Source organism: Dromaius novaehollandiae, chromosome Z, assembly GCF_036370855.1.
Source record: "Dromaius novaehollandiae isolate bDroNov1 chromosome Z, bDroNov1.hap1, whole genome shotgun sequence".
Taxonomy (NCBI): Eukaryota; Metazoa; Chordata; class Aves; order Casuariiformes; family Dromaiidae; genus Dromaius; species Dromaius novaehollandiae.
The window spans coordinates 17,276,555-17,298,701 of NC_088132.1; the positions used below are offsets into that span (position 1 = coordinate 17,276,555).

The 22,147-nt window shown below is 38.2% G+C and overlaps 1 protein-coding gene across 9 annotated transcripts in view; it reads left to right on the forward strand.

Moving 5' to 3' along the window:
- UHRF2 (ubiquitin like with PHD and ring finger domains 2) overlaps positions 1 to 22,147 on the forward strand; it is a 93,370-nt gene that overhangs the window by 39,031 nt on the left and 32,192 nt on the right. For all 9 annotated transcript variants that reach the window (XM_026097450.2, XM_026097451.2, XM_064501265.1 and 6 more), the window contains 2 exons: positions 2,561 to 2,779; positions 21,138 to 21,247. In XM_026097450.2, coding sequence (XP_025953235.1) covers positions 2,561 to 2,779; positions 21,138 to 21,247 — 329 coding nt within the window. The remainder of the gene's footprint in view (positions 1 to 2,560; positions 2,780 to 21,137; positions 21,248 to 22,147) is intronic.

The following is a 22,147-nucleotide window of genomic DNA, read 5'->3' on the forward strand; positions in this document are numbered from 1 at the left end:
CTATTTGGAAGCTCAGCTGTTTGCGTTTTTGGTAGCCTGTTGTACTATAATGCTGTGTCATTATCCAGGCTTATCAATAAAGTAGAAATTATCTCATTATAGTTGGTTTTTGCATTGTTTTTCTTACCTGTAGATGAACCCGTTTTATTGGCATATTATAGTTGGGCATATTACAGTTATTGTAATAATTAGACCATTGTAGCTGTAGAATAGTTCTTTGAAGGGAAAGCCACGAGACAAAAGGTGAATACAGATATTGGCTTTGCAGTAAACACTTGAATTTGAAATGAAGTAAAAAATTAGAAGCTGTGAAGAGCTACATCACATGACACTGTGATTTGAATAACAGCTGTATCCCAAATACCTGTATTTGAATGACACTATTCTTATTCAGTAGACTTTGATAATTAGAAAAATCCATAAATGTTTAGGGGGAAAACACTCCTGATTTAACTTTTGTAAGTAATTAAGAATAGATGTGTCTTCTACTTGGCTGTTTGGTTTGCCTAAAGTACAACCACTTTTAAACTGTTGTGGTACATACTTTTTAAACAAAACAAATTTGATGTTACCAACGAATTTAAGCCATGTTTTAGATACCTGCACAGGAGAGGACAAATAAAAGTCCTGGAGGTAGAACATCAGCCTTTAGGTTTTGTTTTTCTGTAACCCATCTGTGTAGTAGCAGGCTGGTGTGTTAGATTTAATAGAAGACATCTAAACAAGTTATAATGAACTCATGTGAAAGAGAATGTCTCCACTTGTATCAGTGGACTTTGAATCAACTGTTTAAGAGTGGACATCAGGATAAACCTTGTCAGAGACTCAGCTGCTACTGACAGTAGTTTATATACTTCTCTATGCAGTGAGTTAAAATGTGTGGCTTCCCCAAGACCTCAGAATTATTTTGTTCACCACAGATAAGCATGCTAGAAAGTCAGTGTCATACTTTTATTAGTTAGTATAGAATTTGCCATTGTGATTTAACTGTACTGTTTGATAAAGGTTTATATAAATACCAAGCGTGAGTTTACTTGCTAAAATAATTACATGATCGGGATTTACTTTAAGATTTAGCATTCATAGTTACTTTTTTTTAAGAAAAAAATGTATTTTTAATAACAGCTGTCTGCATGCAGCAGGCTTTTTATTTGTTAAATCTGTAGTGTGACCTCATCGCAAAACATCTAGTTTTAGAATCTTGTACTAGTCTAATGATGGAAATTTGTTCTGTTTACTTACAGTATCAGAAATTAACTTAATCTGTTTTAATATAGCATCTCATTTTTTACTTTTTTATAACAGACCAGCTTTTTTTCTGCCAGCAATTTTTCTGTGGTGTCCATAGTGTGCAGTTTTTTTCAGCACGTGGGAAAACTATACAATCTCTACTGTTATTGAAGAGTTGCCTTATACACAGGATTTAAGAAGGCTGTGTTGTTAAGCTGAAAAATCAGCTTCCCCAAGATCTTAAGAGCTTTCTTATTTGCTCTGTGTTTTCTAGTTGTAGTTCTGTCAAATATTCCTATCTTAATTCTGCTAAATGAATGTTTCACAACTTAAAAAAGGAAGTGGAGCTCTTCATAAGTTATTCATTATTAGTTCCTCTTTGATTTATATATATTCTGTAATGATATACACCGGCACAGGAGGAAGAAGAAAGCAATTGCTCGTAAACCTCAGGAATTTGTGTTTAATGTTCTGTAAAGTGCTGTGTAAAATTGTGGAAAAAGTCACCAGGTTTCCACTGAAAAATAACAGATTGACAAACATCTCTTACATATGATTTAATGAACTATTTTCTTGCAACTTCCTTTCTTTCTAATACTGATGCATTTCTTCCTACATCTTATCAAGAGAAGTATGTTGTCAAGAGGAGAAGGGATGATCTTCCTGTTTAAAATTTTTTTCTTTCTAAATTTTTCCTTATCTAAAAGGGGAAATATTTTCAAATTGTTACCTCATGTCTCAGAGAGAGTCTTAGTTCTGTTTCTTGCTCATTGGGTTTTGTAATTAGCCTTTTTTTTAAACTCGATGCATGGAATATGGACTTGGACTATATTCATCCCATGGGTCTCATACACTATGTGTGTAGGTGAGATTTTTTTAAAGATCTGTGTTAAGTGTGTTGAAGTTAGTGGAAATGTAACAGATCTATGAAAGCAGACTTAAACTAGTAATTTGCTGTTTTGAAAATTTTAGGTTTAATCTTCATTGTTTTTTCATTGTCGGTTTACTTGGAACGTTGACTTTACTGGGAGCAAATTTGGGCCATATCTGTGTGAAACTTGAACCTGACCACATTCCAATTATGGATTTTTTTTCTTTGTTTTGAAAGCTGATGGAGGCTATTTCTGTCTGAGATTAGTCAAATTACAGGTCTGTATTTAGATTAAAAAATTTAATTTTCAAAAATATACTAGGTCAGATTTCTACTTTTTTTCCTAATAATCCCAAAATTCACTTAAAAAATGATGCTTTTGAAAAATGTTGTCTGTGACTTACTTCTTTACTGTTATGGGAGTAGTAATCATTCCTGTTGTTGATTTCACTTTTGAAGGTACCCAGAGAATGGCATAGTAGAAATGGACACCAGTAATCTTCGACCCCGAGCAAGAACCATTCTGAAGTGGAGTGAACTAAAAGTGGGTGATGTGGTGATGGTTAACTACAATGTTGAGACTCCAGAAGAAAGAGGATTTTGGTTTGATGCAGAAATTACCTCTTTGAGAGAAATCTCAAGGACTAACAAAGAGGTTCATGCTAAAATTCTGCTGGGGTAAGATTTGTTTGACCAATTAGTAAAGTCTGTTTACATATCTTAGAAATTTTTTTTTTGTCTACTAGTCATCACTAAATTCAAATTAATGTGATACTTCATTTCCACAGCTGTTTGAGTCATGGGATTACAATGCATGGTTGTTAGGGTGTGGAAGCTTCGTCATGTAGCTGGAATTTTTGCTTTTCCTGAAATTGCTGGAGGTAATCATAAGGTTTCTTATTATCTGTGATTCCAGTGATTGGAGTGTACTTATATATATATATTCAGTTCTATCAAAGCTGAACCACGTGTTTTCAGTAATTTTTGAGTCATTTGGGAATATCTAGGTGTTACCAAGTACTGCTTATCTCTTCTAATTCGAGTAAATCTCTGAACTGGCTGTTAGAATTTTTAAATGCAAAAATGTTCCTCAGGAAAGTACAGTTTGTGATACGCAGTAGAATGTTAATGGAACTGCAGGATGCCTATGTTACTTGAGTTTTCATGTGGCCTAATTTACCTATGGTTTTTGCTTGGTTTATTTCCCTGTTTGATTTAAGAACTTGCATATAGATCTTTTGGAACCATATTTTCTGCAGAAATCCATATGATGTTACTTTAAATAAGTGCATGATTGCCTTAGGAAGGAAAGGATGAGCAATCTTTATGGACAGTCTTGCTGAAGAACTCATTGTAGCCTTCCCCCTCCCATCAGCTTTCCTCGCTCTTTTGACGTAGTCCTTTTCTCACCATATTGTATTCACAAAGGAACTGAATACAATTGGATCCAGTCGGTCATCTTCATCCCTTCAGAAGAGGGAGACAAGAGCACTTGCACACCAAGAGTGAAACTGATGTTAAAGCTGAAAACTGGAACTGAAGTGAAAATTTCTTTTTACTTAAATGATTGATTTAATGTTGGCATGTCCTACATTTATTCAGTGAGTAGCATCATAGTTTTGGAATGATATTCCTTAAAATTGATCAAACTATTTAGAGTATTTTTCATTATGAGAAAAGAGGAATGTTGGATATGTAGGAAGAGCTGCAGTGCAGGACATGATTAATTGGAAGAGACAGAAAAATTATGATTTTACACCATTCAAAACTTTGCTTAAAAGTACAATCATATATAGTATGGGGAAATATGAAAGACTTTGACTTGGTAACTTATACAAGTAGAAAAATGAAAAATTTGAAAAAATTCAAATCTGTTTTGTGTGTGGTTTTAAATTTTAGAACAATAGACATGTTTTGTAGAAAATATCAAGGGCATTGTTTTAGGGTGTTACATAAAGCAGGAGACAAAGCAAAAAGAATTCAAATATAAAACAGAAACTGAGTGGGAAGTTTGAATTATTAACCATTAACTTACAAAGTAGAGAGGTTTAAAAAATGGAGGCCAATCCACAGTGATGAAGATTTTCTTTGTAATGTATTTAATGTTTGTATGACATTCTGTGAACCACAGAGATGGACTTCACGACCTTTTCCAAACAGAGCTGTCCAGATACCAGTTTAAATGAAGTTGAAATGTCTATTGATGACATTATTTAAAACAACAGTTTGCAGGGGTTTGGGGTTGTTGGTTTTTTTGGCAGGGTATCTTTCAGAATTTTTCCTGTTTTTTTAAAATGTGGTAATCAAAATGCTTGATATCAGCCAAAAGAAGCACTTATTTCAAATGGTGACTAATTATAAAAATTCCGTTCATGCTAGTTAGAACTTGTAGGGCAGTCTTTTTTTAATCTAAATAGGCTGATAGTTAAGCTTTACATTTGAGGATGGTAGATAGGAGCTAGTATGGGATTCCCTGTAGTATTCGTATTTCACTACCCTCTGGAATAGGTTGGTAGAAGTCATGGTAGGCAAGTACTGTATTCTAAGGTGGTGAATTTGTTTTGGCTATATTAAATTCATTTTGCAAGCAGATTCTTCTTTCATGAGTATTCTGCCTGACACAGAATTCAGGTGTCATTTACATATTGATAGATTATGTATATGGCCAATAAACCATGACAGTTTGCGGAAAGCAGGATGTTCTGAGCCCTGCTGTTTCTGTAATTTACAAAGTAGTAATTCTGAATCACCTGGGCTACCTAAGTCAATTAACGGTAAAAGTACAACATAAATCTCCCAGTAATGATAAGCTGGTGTGGGGAATGTGCTACAACAGGGATGACTTTACATTTCAGGTATGTTGGTTTGTAAAACAATAAGGGATTGTTTTATTTTAATGTTATTAATATAATGTTAGCATTAATATATAATCTTAAATAAAGATATAATCTATCCTGAAAGTTTTATGGTATATATTAGTGATTAATTAATTTTGCACTACTTATGAAGAAACTTGGCAGGTAGTAAAGGGGGTCAGCTCTTCAATACTGAGTTGCTTCAGAAATGTTCAGAGCTGTGACTTTTCCCTAGACTTTGTATAAAGCAATTAAAATAGGTTTTGTACAAAACAGTGCAACTTTTGATTGATGTATCGATCTTGATTGCTTTTTACAGAGGTTTCATGGAGCTGTTGGCACAATGACAGGAAATAACAAGGACATGCATGTGTGTACTGTTTGTGGTAATGCTTTAGAGTCAGTAGAACCTGTGATGAATACTTTTTTTTTTTACATATCTGTTGACATGCATGTCTCCTAGGTGTTATTCATGTCTCAACCATAACCTAAGAAAAAAATCCTGTAAAATATGTCATCATTAGTTTGTGCATTGGAAAGAAGTATAGATTAGAGAATTTTGTCAGCGAGGAGTGAGACTGAGGAACAAAAAATAACCCATCATTTTACAGAAGAACTAATCGTATATTAATAATTCTCATTTGTACTGCATCTGTGTTGCAATTGAAAGTTGTCATTGTAGAATGTCTAAAACCTATCCAGACTGGACTTAATGCATCTCAGATACAAACGCCAGTGAAGTTGAGGTGCTTTTAGCATGCACTGTGCTACTTTGCCGAGGACTATAGTCTTCTATGACTGTTTTTACAGCTCAGCATTGTCTTTGTGTGTGGGGTTACCTCTGGACTAGCTTGAGCTGAATTTCAGGGTATACCTCTGAATTTCTGGTCATCCTTTATTCTTCTTTAGGGAGTATCTTAGGTTTTATGATGAAAGCAGTTACTTGTAATGCAGAGTGATAATGTTTGTCTTCTCTGCACCTTCAAGGGCATGTATCAAGTGCCAGTTAGTGGAAGATAATTGCGGGGCAAACTGTTCACAAGTCATCCTAACTTTGGTAGTTGGCTGACATAATTAAAATCACCCCAGCAAATCAAATTGAAGTAGTTCACATGGTACTTTGTGAATTTTTCCTTGCTAGACTTGAAGATAAATAGGGACAAAATCAGCTCTTTCTTTTCTTCAGTCAACATTTGAAGGTTTGAATTTGGCAAGGACCTTTGTCAATACTGTGAATTGTCTTTTGTGTAAACCTTTGGATTAATTCAATGATATCAGTAAAATCAGTTTATTCTTCAGATTTTATAAATCTTCCATCAAGTGAATATTTAATGAATTCAAGGGTTTTGCATCAGTAGTGATAATGGAAGGTAATAGGAAGGGTCTTAAAATATGCGAGTTTTATATAGTGATCATCTTTTAGTTCTGCAGGTTTTTGTGTGAATCTTCCTACTCCTAAAAGGGAATGATTTTTCTTCTTTGTTTTCAGATCGATCTCTATTTTTTAATATGCTTATTATGTTTATTTATTTATTTATTTATGTTTTTATATGTTTAACTGACCAGATTTTGAATTTATCTTCCTCATTTGGACACAATTTCTGCTTTTTGTAGGATGCTTTGGAGTTTGCCTTTGCTTTGATTCCTTTTATTCATGTGTTTGGCAAACATTTTTTCTCACAACACAGTATGTTGTGTCTGAACAGTCTTCGTGCTACCTGTACAAATTTTACTCTTGCCTGCACCTTCTACTTTTTTTGAAAAAAGTTTTCTGATTTTTACTTGGTTTTTATATTTGAATTCATGCATAATATTTGTTTTTGTAGCTTTGCAAAGATACTGAATTTAAACACATCCCTGCAGAATAATTAAAGCTATCACACACTGTTTCAGACCAGTTCAAGAATTCCTTCTGCTTTTGTGGATTTTTATCTGTCTGGTCCAAAAAAATGTTTTTGGCAGTTGCACCTTGTTCTCGTATTCATCCAGTGTACTACTGCTACTTTTCATCTCTCCTAGTATGTGACGTTCAACCTGTTATGGTTGCTGTTGTGATGCTGTTTAGGTGCCCACGAGTGCAGTCCTGATTTTACACGTTTCTTATTTAGGCCTTGAATTTCAGTCTGTATGGATTCTTTTTTACTGATGTTTCCATACTCTTGTGGTATAATTCTGTACCCAAAGTAATTTCCCATTTTATTTGTTTGCTTTAATGTTGCATCTTTGGTACTTGCTGGTTGATCTTAGAAGACATTGTTTACTGAGATGTAGAATATTAATAAGATTTACTTTAGGGCTATTTTTCAAATAGCTTTCGTACTACGGTGTCAAGGATTCTAATAAAGGATTTTGTTGACTCATACTTGATCAGCTATAACTAAGTTAACTGGTTGAAACAATTTGCCTGAAGATTTCTTGCACAAACATAAAAATTGCTTATTTCCTTCTAGGTGACAAAACCTCTGGAAGGGTTAATTCATGCCTGCCTCTCTCTCTCTCTGCCTCTCTCTCTGCCTCTCTCTCTGCCTCTCTCTCTGCCTCTCTCTCTGCCTCTCTCTCTGCCTCTCTCTCTGCCTCTCTCTCTGCCTCTCTCTCTGCCTCTCTCTCTGCCTCTCTCTCTGCCTCTCTCTCTGCCTCTCTCTCTGCCTCTCTCTCTGCCTCTCTCTCTGCCTCTCTCTCTGCCTCTCTCTCTGCCTCTCTCTCTGCCTCTCTCTCTGCCTCTCTCTCTGCCTCTCTCTCTGCCTCTCTCTCTGCCTCTCTCTCTGCCTCTCTCTCTGCCTCTCTCTCTGCCTCTCTCCCTCCTATGACTTTACTGCAGCTGATCACCTCCTTTGAAGAGGAGACCTCCTTTTAATCAAGTCCTCTGTTTCAAGTGAAGATATATTCTGATAGTCCATAAGCCTGCTGGGATTTTTTGTGGTGAGCCTGTAGAGCTGATGCCTAACTTCTTAAGCGCATCTGTTAAAATGCCTTTCGCTAGCCTCTATAACTAGAGATAGCTCTTCTTGTGGTACACAGCCTTACAGAGTCATCTTGCAGTTTTTACTAGGTGTGATGCTAACTAACAACAGTAAAAGTACTTTTGGGCCCCACTTAGTTGTCATGTTGGACAAAACAAAGATCCTGTGTTTGTGATGTGTGTCAAAAAAAGGATCTTTTTGGACAGAACATCATTAAAAAGTGCAGAATTGCAAAATACTGCCAATTAAACAGTTTATTTTTAAACTCTGGATTAGATATTAGGTGATCTTATCTCAGTTGACTTGTCTTTCTGAAGAAGGACTCAAGATTTAAAAGGTATAGTGGACGTGAGGACAGAATGTTATTCAAGAGACTTTTGAGTAGCGTGCAGTGCCTCTTCCTATGCAAAAAAGAGTCATAGTCAAAGTGGATGCTGGGGTGTAGGAGAAAGTGCCCAGAAGGTAGGGGAACACCCTACCAGTCATTATTTCTTTCACTAGAAGAAATCTGACTCATCTCCTGACACTTTCCCGTTCCTGACATGAAGTCATTTATTTGGCCTTCCTGCCACTCCCCCCTGCATATCCTCTGTGTTCTTAATGGGCAATATGGAAGAATTCATACTTTATCATTAGTGTTGCAGTTTGCTTTCCCAAAATAGAGGGAAAATAGACTAGGTGCTTGTAATTCATGCTGAGTCATTTGGACTGTGAATGTGCTGTTTTTGTCATGAAATTTATACATATTTAGGGCTTGCAAACCAAGTGTATGTTATTAGAGATAGTGCTATCTCTCTAGCTTTAACAATACAGTTATGTAAGAGCTCCTCGATCCTGCCAGTGAAGAGGAAAGGTTTGGGGAGGAGCAGATGATTCCTGCAGAACCAACACATAGTTAGCTGCACAGCTGGTGTTGTTGACAGGGATTTGGCTTTTAATATCATGGGACCCATTCTGAGGATCAAGGACTGCTAGGGGAAGATGGCATCCACCTGACAAAGTGAGGCAAGAGTATCCTTGCTAACAGGCTGGCCAGCGTGGTGAAGAGAGCTTAAGATGGTGGAGAGAAATTATGACCCACAGTTAAGAGAGGTAGGGACAGACAGGGGTGATAAGCAAAAGGTGGCTTACCTTTTGGTAAGGTTGGTGGCTACAAGGATAATCTCAAGAACAATAAAACAGGGTCACCCATCTCAAGTGCATGTACATGAATATGCACAGCCTGGGAAACAAATGGGAAAGCAGGAGTGCTGCATGCTGTTTCAGAACTAGAACATTGTTGGAACAGTTGTGAGCTGATGGGACAGCTCACATGACTGGAGTGATAGATGGATGGGTAAAAGCTCTTCAGGAAAGTGAGGTGGGGAAGATGAGGACGGAGGGTTGCTGTAATGTCAAGAAGTTCAGATGTATGGAGCTCTTCAGAGGGATGAAAAATAATCTGGTTGAGAGTTTGTGGGTCAGATCAGAGGAAGAGAGGAGAGGAAAGGGTGACATGATAGCTCATTACAGTACATTTGATAAGGGTGAGGAATTGGATGAAGCCTTCCTTAAGCAATCTGAGAAAAGTCTCTGAGTCACAGATAGTGGTTTTCTTGGGGGACTTTTAACATCCTTGACATCTGCTGGCATGGTCAACACAGTGGGGCACAAGCAGTCAAGAATATTTCTGGATGGTGTCGGGGATAACTTCTTGATAAAGGTACTGAATGGGTCAACCAAAGGTGCCACAGAGGTAGATCTCCTGTTCACTAACAAGGAAGAACTGGTTGGGGAGGTGATAATCCAGCCTTGGTAATAGCGACCATAGAATAGCAGAGATGAAGACCCTGAGGGGACTGAAAGTAGCAGAGTACAGACCCTGGACTTCAGGAGAGCAAATTTCAGTTTATTAAGGGAGATGTCTAGTGGGGTCCCATAGAAGGCAACTCCAAAGAGTAAAGCTGCTCAGCAAAGCTGGCAGGTGCTTCAGGACACCTTCCTTCGAGTTCAAGGATGGTTCATCCTAGTACTCAGGAAATAAACAGAGTTATCAGGAGACTGACTAGGCTGAACAGGGAACTCATGACCTAGCTCCAATGCTAAAGGACAGTACCTAAGAGTTGGAATCAGGCATAGGATACAAAGGAGGAATTTTGGAAATGTAGGAATGGTGTTAGCCGAAGTGTAGCCAAAGTTTGTCTAGAGTTGACACTTGCAAACTTCATAAAGGGCAACAGGAGGAGCTTTTACCCTGCTTTGGTAGTAAAAGGCTAAACAAGGAAAATGTGGACCTGTTGATGAATAGGACAGGTGATTTAATGACAACAAACACAGAAAATGCTGATGTGCCTTCTTTGTCTGAGGCTTCACTGGCAAGGTCTCTCAGGCTGCTGTGCCTAGTGAAGATATTCAAAGAGAGGAACTACCAGCAGTGCCTAAGGATCGAGTCAGAGATTGCTTGCCAGAATTTGACCCATACAGTTCCACAGGACCAGAGGGGCTGCATCTAAGTGTGCTGAAGGAACTTGCTGATGCTGTGGTAAGGCTGCTCTCTACCATCTTTGAAAAGCCATGGAGATCAGAGGAGGGTCCCTGATGACCAGAGAAAGGCAGATGTTGCATGCATCTTCGAAGAAGACCAAAAGGGAGCCACAGGCCAGAGCCTCACTTCACTCCAGGGAACATCATGGGACGGTCTGCTTGGAAGCTCTTGTCTTGTGAAGATGATGATTTGGAATAGCCAGCATGGATTTTCCAACTGTAAATTGCACCTGACCAACCTGCTTTCCTTCTGTGATAAAATTATTAGACGTGTGGCCAATGGGAGAGCAATGGATATTACTTACTTTGACTTTAGCAAGACTTTAGACACTGTTACCCACAATATTCTTATATCCAAATTGGGATGTTGTCGTCTGTGTGGGTGGACAACTATATGGTTAAGAAAAAAAGTTGGACGATTAGGCTTAGAGGATAGTGGTTAATGGGTCATATACTGTGTGGACGCAGGTAACAAATGGGTACTGCAGAGGTCTGTACTGGGACCTGTCCTGTTTAATATCTTTAGCAATGGCCTGGAGGAGGCAATGCAGTGCACCCTCATCAAGTTTACAAAAGGCACCAAGTTGGTGGAGACCAGCAGATACACTTGAGGACAGGACTGTCATTCAGGGGGACCTGAACAGGCAGAAGGAGTGAGCTGGCAGAAACCTCATGAAATTCAGCAGAGTCAGAGGACAAATGCAGAGTCTTCCTGCACATCAGAAGGAAGTGCCTCTAACAGCAATACAGTCTGGGAGTAGACTTGCTGTTCTTTCTTTTCTGGAAGTCTTTCTATCCTGGTAGAACTCCTGTCAGTTTTTATTACTAGAGGAGCTGCTTTTTCTCCTGTTTTTCAGTTGAGATTCTCACTTAATCCAGTTGGGTTCACAAATTGCTCTCTTATGATGACTGTATTTAAGCTGATTAGGAAGTGTGCTGCACGTACTCATGGGAATGTAACATAGTTTAAGATCTGGATAGAGGCCTTCAACCTCTTCCAGTAGGAGTCACCTCTGTTTTTAAGCTCTGCCTCTTCCTGCTGTAAAAGGGCTTAGTGACTGATCCAGGCACCTGGAATGATGTCTTGAGCAGCCTGTTTGCATTGTTCTGAGTCTTGTGATTCAGGCCACAAACACAAGGAAGAGCAGGCTGAGCTTAGATCATGCCCTATGCTACTGTTGCGGTTAAGTGGAGAAATGCACTTCACTTGTAGGAGAGAAGCAGCACTATGTTTTATTGCAGTAAAATAGTGACTTAACAAAGTGCAAATGTAAATAAGACAATGATTTAACGAGCTTCAATGGCAGAGTTCACTCAGTTATTTACTGTATGGAGGACAGGGTCAACTGAAAGTATCAGGGAGACCCTCCTGTTGAGTCACGAGGTTCAGAAAAGACCCCCTTGCTTTCCAGACTCCTTCAGAGAGGTCTCTGCGTGTGGCTTGATCCAGTCCTCGTTCCAGACTTGGTCAACGGTTCATGCCTAAGGGAGTATGTGTGAAGAAGACCCTGCCGTTGAGTTCTGAGGTTCAGAATGGACTCCCTTGCTTTCCAAATTCCTTTTAGAAAGGAGTCTGTGTGTCTAAAGGATTATGTGCACAATCAATTAGAGATATAGCTCAGTAAGGTTTTGTAAAGTTTTGCAAAGTTTCAGCATGCTATTAATCACTTACCGAGGATCTGTCATGGGTAAGGAATCTCTTGACCTTGAGGAGTAACCTTGGGAGGCATCCGTGCTCAAGAGGAGATCCTACAGTGCAGCCCGCTGCTGTGTAGGAGAGCTGAATGGGCTCTGGGCTGCTGCGTGTGTATGGGAGGGGGAGATGGTTGACTCATAGCCATATTTACATACTAGATGGGCCTTAGTTGGTGCATGCTCAATTAGCCCCTGTCTGCATGCTGTTTACAGGGAGGTCAGATTGAGGGGGAGAGAGCACATCGGGTGGGGGAAAGGAGCACACCATCACAGCTACCAAGTTCAGATCCCTTAGGGCCATCTTCCACATGGGAAGCCTTCGGGGTTCCATCCTTGTGGATCTTGAAACAGCTCTTTTTGCTTGACTCTTTCTGAATATTCTGTCAAATAGATGTTGATATGAATGTTCGAACATGAATTTGGAATCCGTGGACTGCCAGTTAGCTTTGTGATAGTGCCAAACAATCGAGTTCACAGAGGGAAGAGTTTTAGTAACTGGAAGTTCTCTCCCCTCTCCTGTTCCAACCCCGTGGCCTTTCTGCAGAACCATGGACAGGTCCTCCCTGCTGGTACACTGCAGGCAGAAGGCAGATCTTGAAGTAGAGGATTTTTCTGTGAGCCTGTGGAATCTTTCTTCATTTAGTGCCTTTTTTGCCATCTCCTCCATAGATTTCATGTCATAGGGCAGAGTTGTGTTCCTGAGCCACTTTGATCAGTAGATCATTAGCACCTGACAATTTAACTGGGTGTTCTCTCAGGCCCAGGAGCCTTCTCCATTTTTTCTGGGCATTAAGATCATGCTTTGTCTTCCAGTATTCATTTCCTTTACAGAGCTCAGGCTAAGGAAGAAAAGGATAGTTCCTGCAGCCAGACCTCCAATTCCAGAGTTTGTGCCCATGATCCTATAATAGATTTTTTTTTCATAAATGCTTGAAGCATGATGAACCTTGGATATAAACCCTGTGGCTGATACTGAGATTAAAAAAGCAGTATCCTGGCCTCTCTCCTGTGTGTATCTGCAGGGCAGATCTGTAGTGTAGGGTGTTATTGTGGTCGTCTTTTTGTTTGGTTGGGGTTTTTTTGGTTTCTTTTTCTTTTTTTTCTTTTTCTTTTTCTTTTTTTTTTTTTTTTTAAGCCTAAACACCTTGTTCGGCATATTCTGGGAAAGAGAGCTTGTCTTAATTCTGTATATTAGAGTAAAAAAAAAATTTTTTTTGCTTAGTTGAAAAGTTCTGTCTTGCCTCTTATATCTTTGACATTACAGTGGTTCATGTTATGAAAATAAATTAAATTGCATTAAAAGCACAGCTAACCCTGTTCCATATTGTAAGTATGCATTTGTATTTTCATGATAACCCAAATGGCTGTGGAACATTCTGAAAGAATCTTGAAAATATCTTCTGATTTTCAGTTTGCATACAGCACAAAAGAAGAGAACATCAATGTAATTCTGTGCAACCTATCAGAGTTTGATCAAATTAATAATATAACATGCTGTCCTGATTAGGGAAGATTCTTCAGGTCACCTTTAGAAAAAACACTGATCTCCAGTAATGTCTGGTTAGGACTGCAGGTGTTCTGTGGGTTCTGTAGGTTTGTTTAAGCCTTTGTAAACAACCTTGCTTGCAGTTTATTTAAATTGCAGTTTAGCCAATGTTTGTTTTTAAATGTAATGCAACTGGTAGTGATTCCATCTTATGTCAAACTTTGTTAAATTTTTACATTGCAAACACTTCATGTCAGATTGTGTTTTTTTTCCATTTTACCTCTTTTGAAATATATGTACTGTTGTCTGCATTTGTTTTAATTTCAGAAACATTCTTTCAGTTGATAATGACTTAGATTGAATATGCTAAAGTGAATGTGACAGTATTTTCTGTCTTTCAGAGTGGCTCTCTGTAGAAATTATTTAGAACAATAGCACAATAGCCTAATAAATTTAACAGAATCATAATTATTCATAACTTAATTATAATAAAGGTTAGTAAGCATTTTTCTGGTGCCTGGGAGTTCTGTTCATGAAACCAGTTTTTCTTGCTTCATAGCTAAAGAAATGTATTTTAAGAAGTTGTTTCCTACTTCAAAAAGTGTATATTGAACAAATGAGGATGTAAGTTCATGCAGCAGTTAAATTTGAAAGCACAAAAAAGTGCAAAAAAGCAATGACATGCTTCTGCTTTGAATGCTAGACGTTAGTTTCTGAACCTAAGTGTTGTAAAATTTTTAGGGGCATGATGGTAAAAACAGTTCTAACAAACTTTGTAGATGGTAATTATGAAAAAGCTGTTTATAGTTCTAGAGATGTTATCCAGTTATTGTGTAGTGGTGCAGGATAAAAGACAAAGCTGCTGCTTGAAAACTTTGCAAAGGTTATAGAATAAAGGCTGGTTGATTATAAATAGGAGGTAAACAAAGTAGTGCGTATGAAAAGATAAGTCCTGAAAGTGAAGAGAACTAACTTACTTTGGTAACAATTTGGTCATATTTTAATTTTTATATGATTTGTCAAATGAATTCACACATTTACAGGTTATAGCCAGCACTGTATTCTGTCAGTTTTTGTTCCGACTTTGGCTATTTATCTGCTGGCCTTGATGATGTCCTTTAAAAGTAACCATAGAAGCTGATGAGTTAATATTTTGTGGCAAACATGACTTGGTGTGAATATGGTTTTACTATTAGGAGGCCTAAATTTAAATTGTCATTGGACATTTCCTTTTATGGTTCAATATGTGAATATAACATATGTGTGTATTTGTTGAGTAGTAAAACTTCTACTGTTTTGATTCACCACTACATTTTGAGTCTTAATGCATGTCGAAATAACTTTTTGTTAATTTAAATATGGTAAAGCGATAAAACACGAAAAAAATTAAATACGGTAAAGTGGTAAAAATCAGAGAGAGATCTGGTAATTTTAACTAAATCGCTCAAACTGTAAGAACTGATGGGAGTTTTCACATAATGGTAATTGACATATAGTAGCTTTTGTTCTCTGGAAAGCTGACCTTTGAAATAAGCAGAATAATGCCCAGAAGTCAGATTTCTAGTCAACTGTGATTACATTTGTGTACTTTGCAACCTGAGGCTTTAAGAGGAAAAAAAAAGTGAAAAGTGTAAGGTGGTACAGATTTCTCTTTGGCTGTGGCTTACTTATCTAAAAGGATATCTTGTATTAGGAATTCTTCTGTATTGCAGCGCCTGGTTCTGTTTGGGGTTTAATTTCATTAAGGAATTTAACGTACTTTCACAAAACATAGATGCTGTTTCATGAATTATGCATAATGTATGACTTAAGATGTTTTTGTTCTCATTTTTAGAGTGAAAGGTGAAGAAATGTAGAAAGATGCTATTTCTTGCTTGTGTACGTATATGTGACAGAATAATGTAACCACATTTTTGTTACATAATCTTAACTTTTTTAAGACAAATGACCGTGCATCCTGATCGCTATTACAAGCTTCTGTCATTTGACAGAAGAATTAGCCTTTTAAGAGCAACTACCAGAGCTTTTCAGCTTTGGTAAGACTAAACCTTTTATTATTAGCTATCAGTCGTCACACTGATAGCTGATATTCCACAGTAATTCCTGGTGTGCAACTGTCATATTTATTGAAATATAACAGCTTTTTAGTGGTATTCGATAATGTTTTCTTCTTACTTGTGTTACTTATAGCAGGATATAGTGTTTTTTCTGGTTCAAACAATGGATATGCCTTTAGGAATAACTTATTCTGAAAGTTACTTTCTGAGTGCTCTTATCACAATATATACAGGGGAGACAGCCAAAAGTGGAGGAGTATCTACAGTAACCTGATACGTACTGTTGAAATGATCAATTCCATCTACTTTATCAGTTCTGTCTATCAGTTCTATGTATGGAAATAGTATTGCTCATGTCAGTAGGACTGTAGTGCTATGAGAGAAAAACATAACTTTTACCAAATAGTCACCTGCTCGCAACAGAATTCTGTTAGTATTTTGAGAGTTCTAGCATTAATTGGTGGCTGTTTGTTTTTTTTAACTAGTTGCAGAACAAAAAGCATGGTGAGCTTCAACACTTTGCAGTTCAGATGATGAATACATGATCTTGCGGTCAGGAGAACTAAAGCCCATCTGCAGTTAAACCTGGTGAGGGATGTGAAGGGCATCAGGAAGGTGTTTTTGTGCTTATATGCTTGTGAAAGCCTTGGGAAAATGTGGGCCTCCTGCTAAGTGGTGCAAGGGCCCTGGTGACAAAGGACACAGAAAAGGCCAAGGTACTCAGTGCCTTCTTTGCTTCAGTCTTTATTGGTAAGACCAGCCTTCAGGAATCACAAGCCTCTGAGATGAGAAGGGAAGTCTGGAGCAAGGGAGACTTGTTGTTGGTGGAAGAGGATCAGCTTTGGAAATGTTTGAAGAGACTGGATATATGCAAGACCATGGGATCCAATGGAAAGCACACATGAGTCCTGAGGGAGCTGGCTGATGTCATTATGAGGCCACTCTCAATCATCTTTGACAGGTTGTGGTGTCTGGAGATGTTCCTGAAGGCTGGAAGAAAGCAAATGTTGCTCCTGTCTTTGGGAATGAGGATCTGGTGAATTCAAGGCCAGTCGGCCTCACCTCGATCCCTGGGAAGGTGATGGAGCAATTAATCCTGGATTCCATTTCCAGGCACATTGGGGACAAAAGGGTCATCAGGAGCAGTCAGCATGGATTTATGAAGGGGAAATCACCTGTGACCAACCTCATAGCTGTCTTTCTGTGATGAGCTGGCTGGCTTGGTGATGAAGGAGGAGCAGTGGATGTGTCTCCCTTGACTTCAGGATGGCTTTTGACACTGTCTCCCATAACATCCTCATAGGCAATGTCAGGAAGTGTGGGCTAGATGGGCAGACAGTGAGGTGGATTCACAACCCCAGAGAGGAGGTTGCGAGGACTAACCCCAAGCAGCAGTACAGCCTGGGGACTGACCTGCTGGAAAGCAGCTCTGCGAAGAAGGACCTGGGAGTCCTGGTGGACAGCAAGGTGACCATGTGGCACTGTGTGGCAAAGAAGGCCACCAGCCTTCTAGGCTGCATTAGGCAGAGCGTTGCCAGCAGGTCGAAGGGGGGTGATCCTTCCCCTGGTGAGGCTGCACCTGGAGTGCTGGGTGCAGTTTTGGCTTCCCCAATACAAGAGAGGGAGGCCCTACTGCAGCGAGTCCAGCAAAGGGCTACTAACGTGATGAAGGGACGGGAGCATCTGTCCTATGAGGAAAGGCTGAGAGAGCTGGGACTGTTCAACTTGGAGGAGACAAGACTGAGGGGGGATCTTACCAACGTGTATAAATACCTGAAGGGAGGATGTAAAGAGAATGGTGCCAGACTCTTCTCAGTGGTGCCCAGTGACAGGGCGAGAGGCAGCGGGTGCAAACTGAAACACAGGAAGGTCCACTGAGCGTAAGAAAACAGCTCTTCACTGTCGAGGTGTCGGAGAACTGGAACAGGTTGCCTGTAGAGAGGTTGTGTCCATCCTTGGAGATGCTTAAAATGTGACATGGTCCTGGGCAACGTGCTCTACGTGACCCTGCTTAAGCAGGGGGGCTGGACCAGATGATCTCCAGAGGTCCCTTCCAACCTCTACTATTCTGTGATTTTGTGATCTTTTATAATAAAATTGTCAATAATGTTGTATTTGAAATATGGCCTAGAGGAATCAAACTGGACAGGCAAACAGTGGTATAGATAGGGAGTGTCCCAACAGGGTAACTAGATTTTTAGCACTGAAGAAGATCAGGAGTTTTGTTGCCATGGTTTAGAAGACTGAAGAGCACAGCAGCATTTTTTTAAAAACCTTTAAGGACTCTTGGACTAAGGAAAAGTGCAAGGGAGCTAAGAAAGACTCGTCAGAAAAAATAGCAGGGAAATCTTGATGCTCTGAAAAGCTTAGTCTGTGTTTGTTCACTGTTTTTCCTGCCAGAGATTGTGTTCATGATTTCTTACCTTTTTCCTCTATATTTCAATGTGTATTTCTTTTATGACTGTTAGTTTTTGGTTCACATTTTAGTTGAGCTGAAGTATCTTTTTGCGCTACTGCAGAAGGAAGGAGCTTCCACTGTCCCCTTCCCTGTGGCAGTGTACTAGCTTTAGGCCAAACCTGCAGATGTTGTCTGAAGTGGTTTAGGGACCATTCTTCTAGTATAGCTGCAGGCATGGTAAAAGACAGCTGGAAGAATTTAAGTGCCATAGCTATTTACAGTCTGAAAGTGTATCTGTAATTTTATGTTGTCAGAGACATGTTTTGTATTTCAGAAGCTGGAGTCTAAAGTTCTAATGTGTCGGACCTTGCAGCTTTATCCAGACTGAGTTGCAGAAAATCAGACTTTCTGTGTGTCACTGCACTGTATAGGAACTTAAATAGACCTGAGGGGTGTTTTCCACAATGTACAGAACTGCGTTATAGAATGCCCCTAGTGTACAAAAGAAAATCATCTTAATGTATGGTTTTCTTGGTCAGGAAAATGAACTGTTCTCAATCTATATTTTTGATTGATACATTTACATTGATACAACATTTGTTTCTTCTCTTTAATATACCAGATCTTCAAAACTTGCTAGCATTTGCTGTTTATCTATATGACAAAGAATGGGGCATTAATTCCCTCCAAAAGGTGAAACGGAGAGGAAAAAAGGGGTGAAAATACAGATGCTGAAGTGAATAGCTGTTCATACACATAAAAGGCAGTCCGTGAATCAAGATACCATCAAAGTCTTCTGAAACTCTACTTGGGATTTACAATGACAGGAAAGCCTGGTATTTGCTTCGATAGTAAAACAGTTCTTAGGCAATGGTAATAATAGGGCAGAGACAGTAATGAGATTCAGGTGGATTAATACAAGACATACTCTTCATATATTTCTTTCCCACATTTCTTTTAGTAATAGTAAAAAAGCTCCCCAGCTCATTTAGACCTGTGAATCCGATCATATTCAGTCACAGATCCCAGGCAGCAGTCAGCTGTTCTGAAACTTTTCTGTTGCTGCAGTTATTTATTAGGGACCCTATTATCCTGTTCCCTACGTGTCTATAGTTTGATTTAGTTATGCAGCCATGGGTTTTTAATAAAGACACACCGCCTGGCTGACTTTCTTCAGAAGAATTCCAGAGTCATCTCTGTGATTACTTCCTACAAATAAGGCTAAGAAGCCCTAATTGTTCACCTAATTGCTGCATATTTTCTGGCCTGTGTGTACAGTCTAAATACATGAAAGAAACATAACTATAACATTTTTTTTTTTAATCCTACTGGTGGTCATCACCTGGAAAACAGTCTCCAGTTTGGCAATATTTAGTGATTATTTTTAACCAGGATATTTAACCATTACTTTACAATTACTCATTTTCATGATTTCTGTGCTTCCAAAGAGACACTTGTAATCGTGCAGCTGCACTTCAGCTTTGGCAGAACTTTACACAACATCCATCGAATACTGAACTCTAACCGATACAGTAATTTGTTTTTCCATTCAGAATAGATCCTCAAAATGCTATTTAGTGTTACTGTCTTCTGACCTGGAATTAGGCTGACTGTGTGCTGCTGCTTCTCTTTTATGTCCAGCACATCCAGTATTTCTATATGGGAAAGAAGAAAAAAATCTGTTTTGTTTCTTGTATTGCAGGATGTTCACTGGACGTTTTCACTACAAACATCACAGTCTTGATAAAATGTTACATTTTAATCTTAATAATTAAAGCTATAGTGTTTATAATCTCTATTCCTGTAGTTGCTTGTGTAATTTCAGATTTCAGAGTATTTGCTTGGACCAAAATAGGGACTGCAGGTGTGCATTTGAGTTGAATGAAATTTTGAAAAGAGAGTTCAGCAGACCCAAATCTCCTTCATGCTTTTTTTCTGTTTTCTTTTTAAACAGCTAGGTCTCACTATGTGCAAAAAATAAAGCTCTTTTGCAAGTAAATTAATTTCTCTGTCAGATTGCTCAATCCTGCAATCTGTAATAACACACATGGCTCAAAGAAGTTAACGAGACTGTTCAATATTAAATATTTCCAATATCGGTCATGCTGAAAGTTCCTACTTTGTTTTGAATTAGGTAGTAAATCGAAAATGGAAAGAAAAAACACAGGTGGAGAAGGCACAGTTTCATGCTGAGGAGAGAGGAAAACGGAGCATTTTGAAACTTGGTGTTTTTATGGCATTTGCTTCCTAGGTACCATTACACTTGGATTAGAACTTCAGCAAGTGCAAAGAGACATAGGAGGAGGCGAAAACCTTCACTGTAGGTTTGATGTTACCCATTCCTTCTTTAGAAGACTTTTAACATTGTGTACTTTGTGGTGTACTTTGATCATGGAGGATTTGTTATTTATCACTGGGACCTGGTGAATGGATTTTGCACTGAAATCTGGTATTAACAGGACTCATAGTATATTAAATCAGGTATTGTACGTGTCCTTGCAGGATTGTATTTTAGTTTTCCAAAACATTTTAGAAGTCAAAGAAAGGTTTCTGAAGAACTTTCTGTAGGTAAAGACTTTACAATAATCTCTGCTATTGCTTTTCTTACTCTAAAGGTTCCTACTGTCTATTATTGTATCATTTATAAGTCATGATTCTGGTTCATTTTTGACTGTCTGCTTTTATAATAATGTCAGTAGAAATATTTAATGTTTGATATGGTATAATCAACAAAACTGTTGGAGGTTTTAGAAGGAGAATTATGGTGTTGCGGGATGCTGTCAATAAGGACATAATCAGTTGCAGTCTTTGATATGGCAGCCAGGTAATCTGGGTGTAATGAGGTACTCTTTCTTGTATGCCAGTGTAAAGTATATGTTTTATATGTTTAGAAGTTACAGCACTGTACTGAATTTTGTGTATGAATTGAAATAAGTATTTTATCAGTGATGGCGGTGGGGTAAGATGTTGGTTAGCTATATCCCATTGCTTAGGGTTTCTCGGTTACAGAAGCTGAGGTCTGAGAAACAAAGTTGAATGTGCTTTTTATTTTTATTTTTCAGAGGCCCAGAAGACACAATAAATGATTGTAAAATCCTTTTTATAGAGGAAATGTACAAGATTGAAAAGCCAGGAGCTTATCCGTTGACATTTGGGGATGGAGATTTCAAAAGTATGCTTTTTTTATTATATGAATAGGAGTATAAATTAAATATTTGAATGGTGTTTCTTTAAAAAGTACAAGGATCAGCATGTAGAGGTAATAATTTAATAACTGTTTTTTGTGTGTTCAGGAAAGCAATAACATAGAATCCTTATTAGATTTCAGCTTTGAAAGTGTTTTTATTGTAAGATGACTTTACTACATGACATATTTAGAAAGAGATAGCATTTTAGTGCTATTAGTCCTGAGCAGAGAAACAGGGAACAGCTGATAACAACCTCAGCTAAGTTCCTAGGCAGGTTTCCAGATCACTGAAACTACTATTACAATTGACATGTTACTTAAACTTTCAATAAAATAAGAAATGCCAGAGACAGATTGAGTCTGTAATGCTGCACTTTAACCCTCTCATTATCTAAGAATGAAAAAAGATTAGGGAACTTCATACCAAAGCTGCTAGTGCTATCAAAAAAACAGATACTTGATGTTTAGATTGACCCTTTATGACACTGTGTCTTCTCATCATCCCCCACCACCAAAGGAAGGAGTTGATGGCAGCTTATCTAAAAGGTAGGGTAACATTTTATCCTAAGTTTAACAATATATTAAAATTGGAAGATGTAAAATAAGGTGGTTTTATGAGGGAGACACTAAGATGTTGATCTGCAGCACTACTAATAAATATTACTGAATTAAAAAATGAAACAGACTTGTCATAATTTAGACTTCTGTTATAATCTAAGGCTGGAGTATTTCAGAACCTTTTTATGTCACTGTCAGTGCAGACGACCTTGACGATGAATATCTTAGTTTAGGTGTCATGCTTAAATTAGAGAAAAATGGGCATGAGTTATAATTATTTGTTTGGCTGTTAGATTTAAGAGTAAGGTAGCTATTTTGAAATTATTT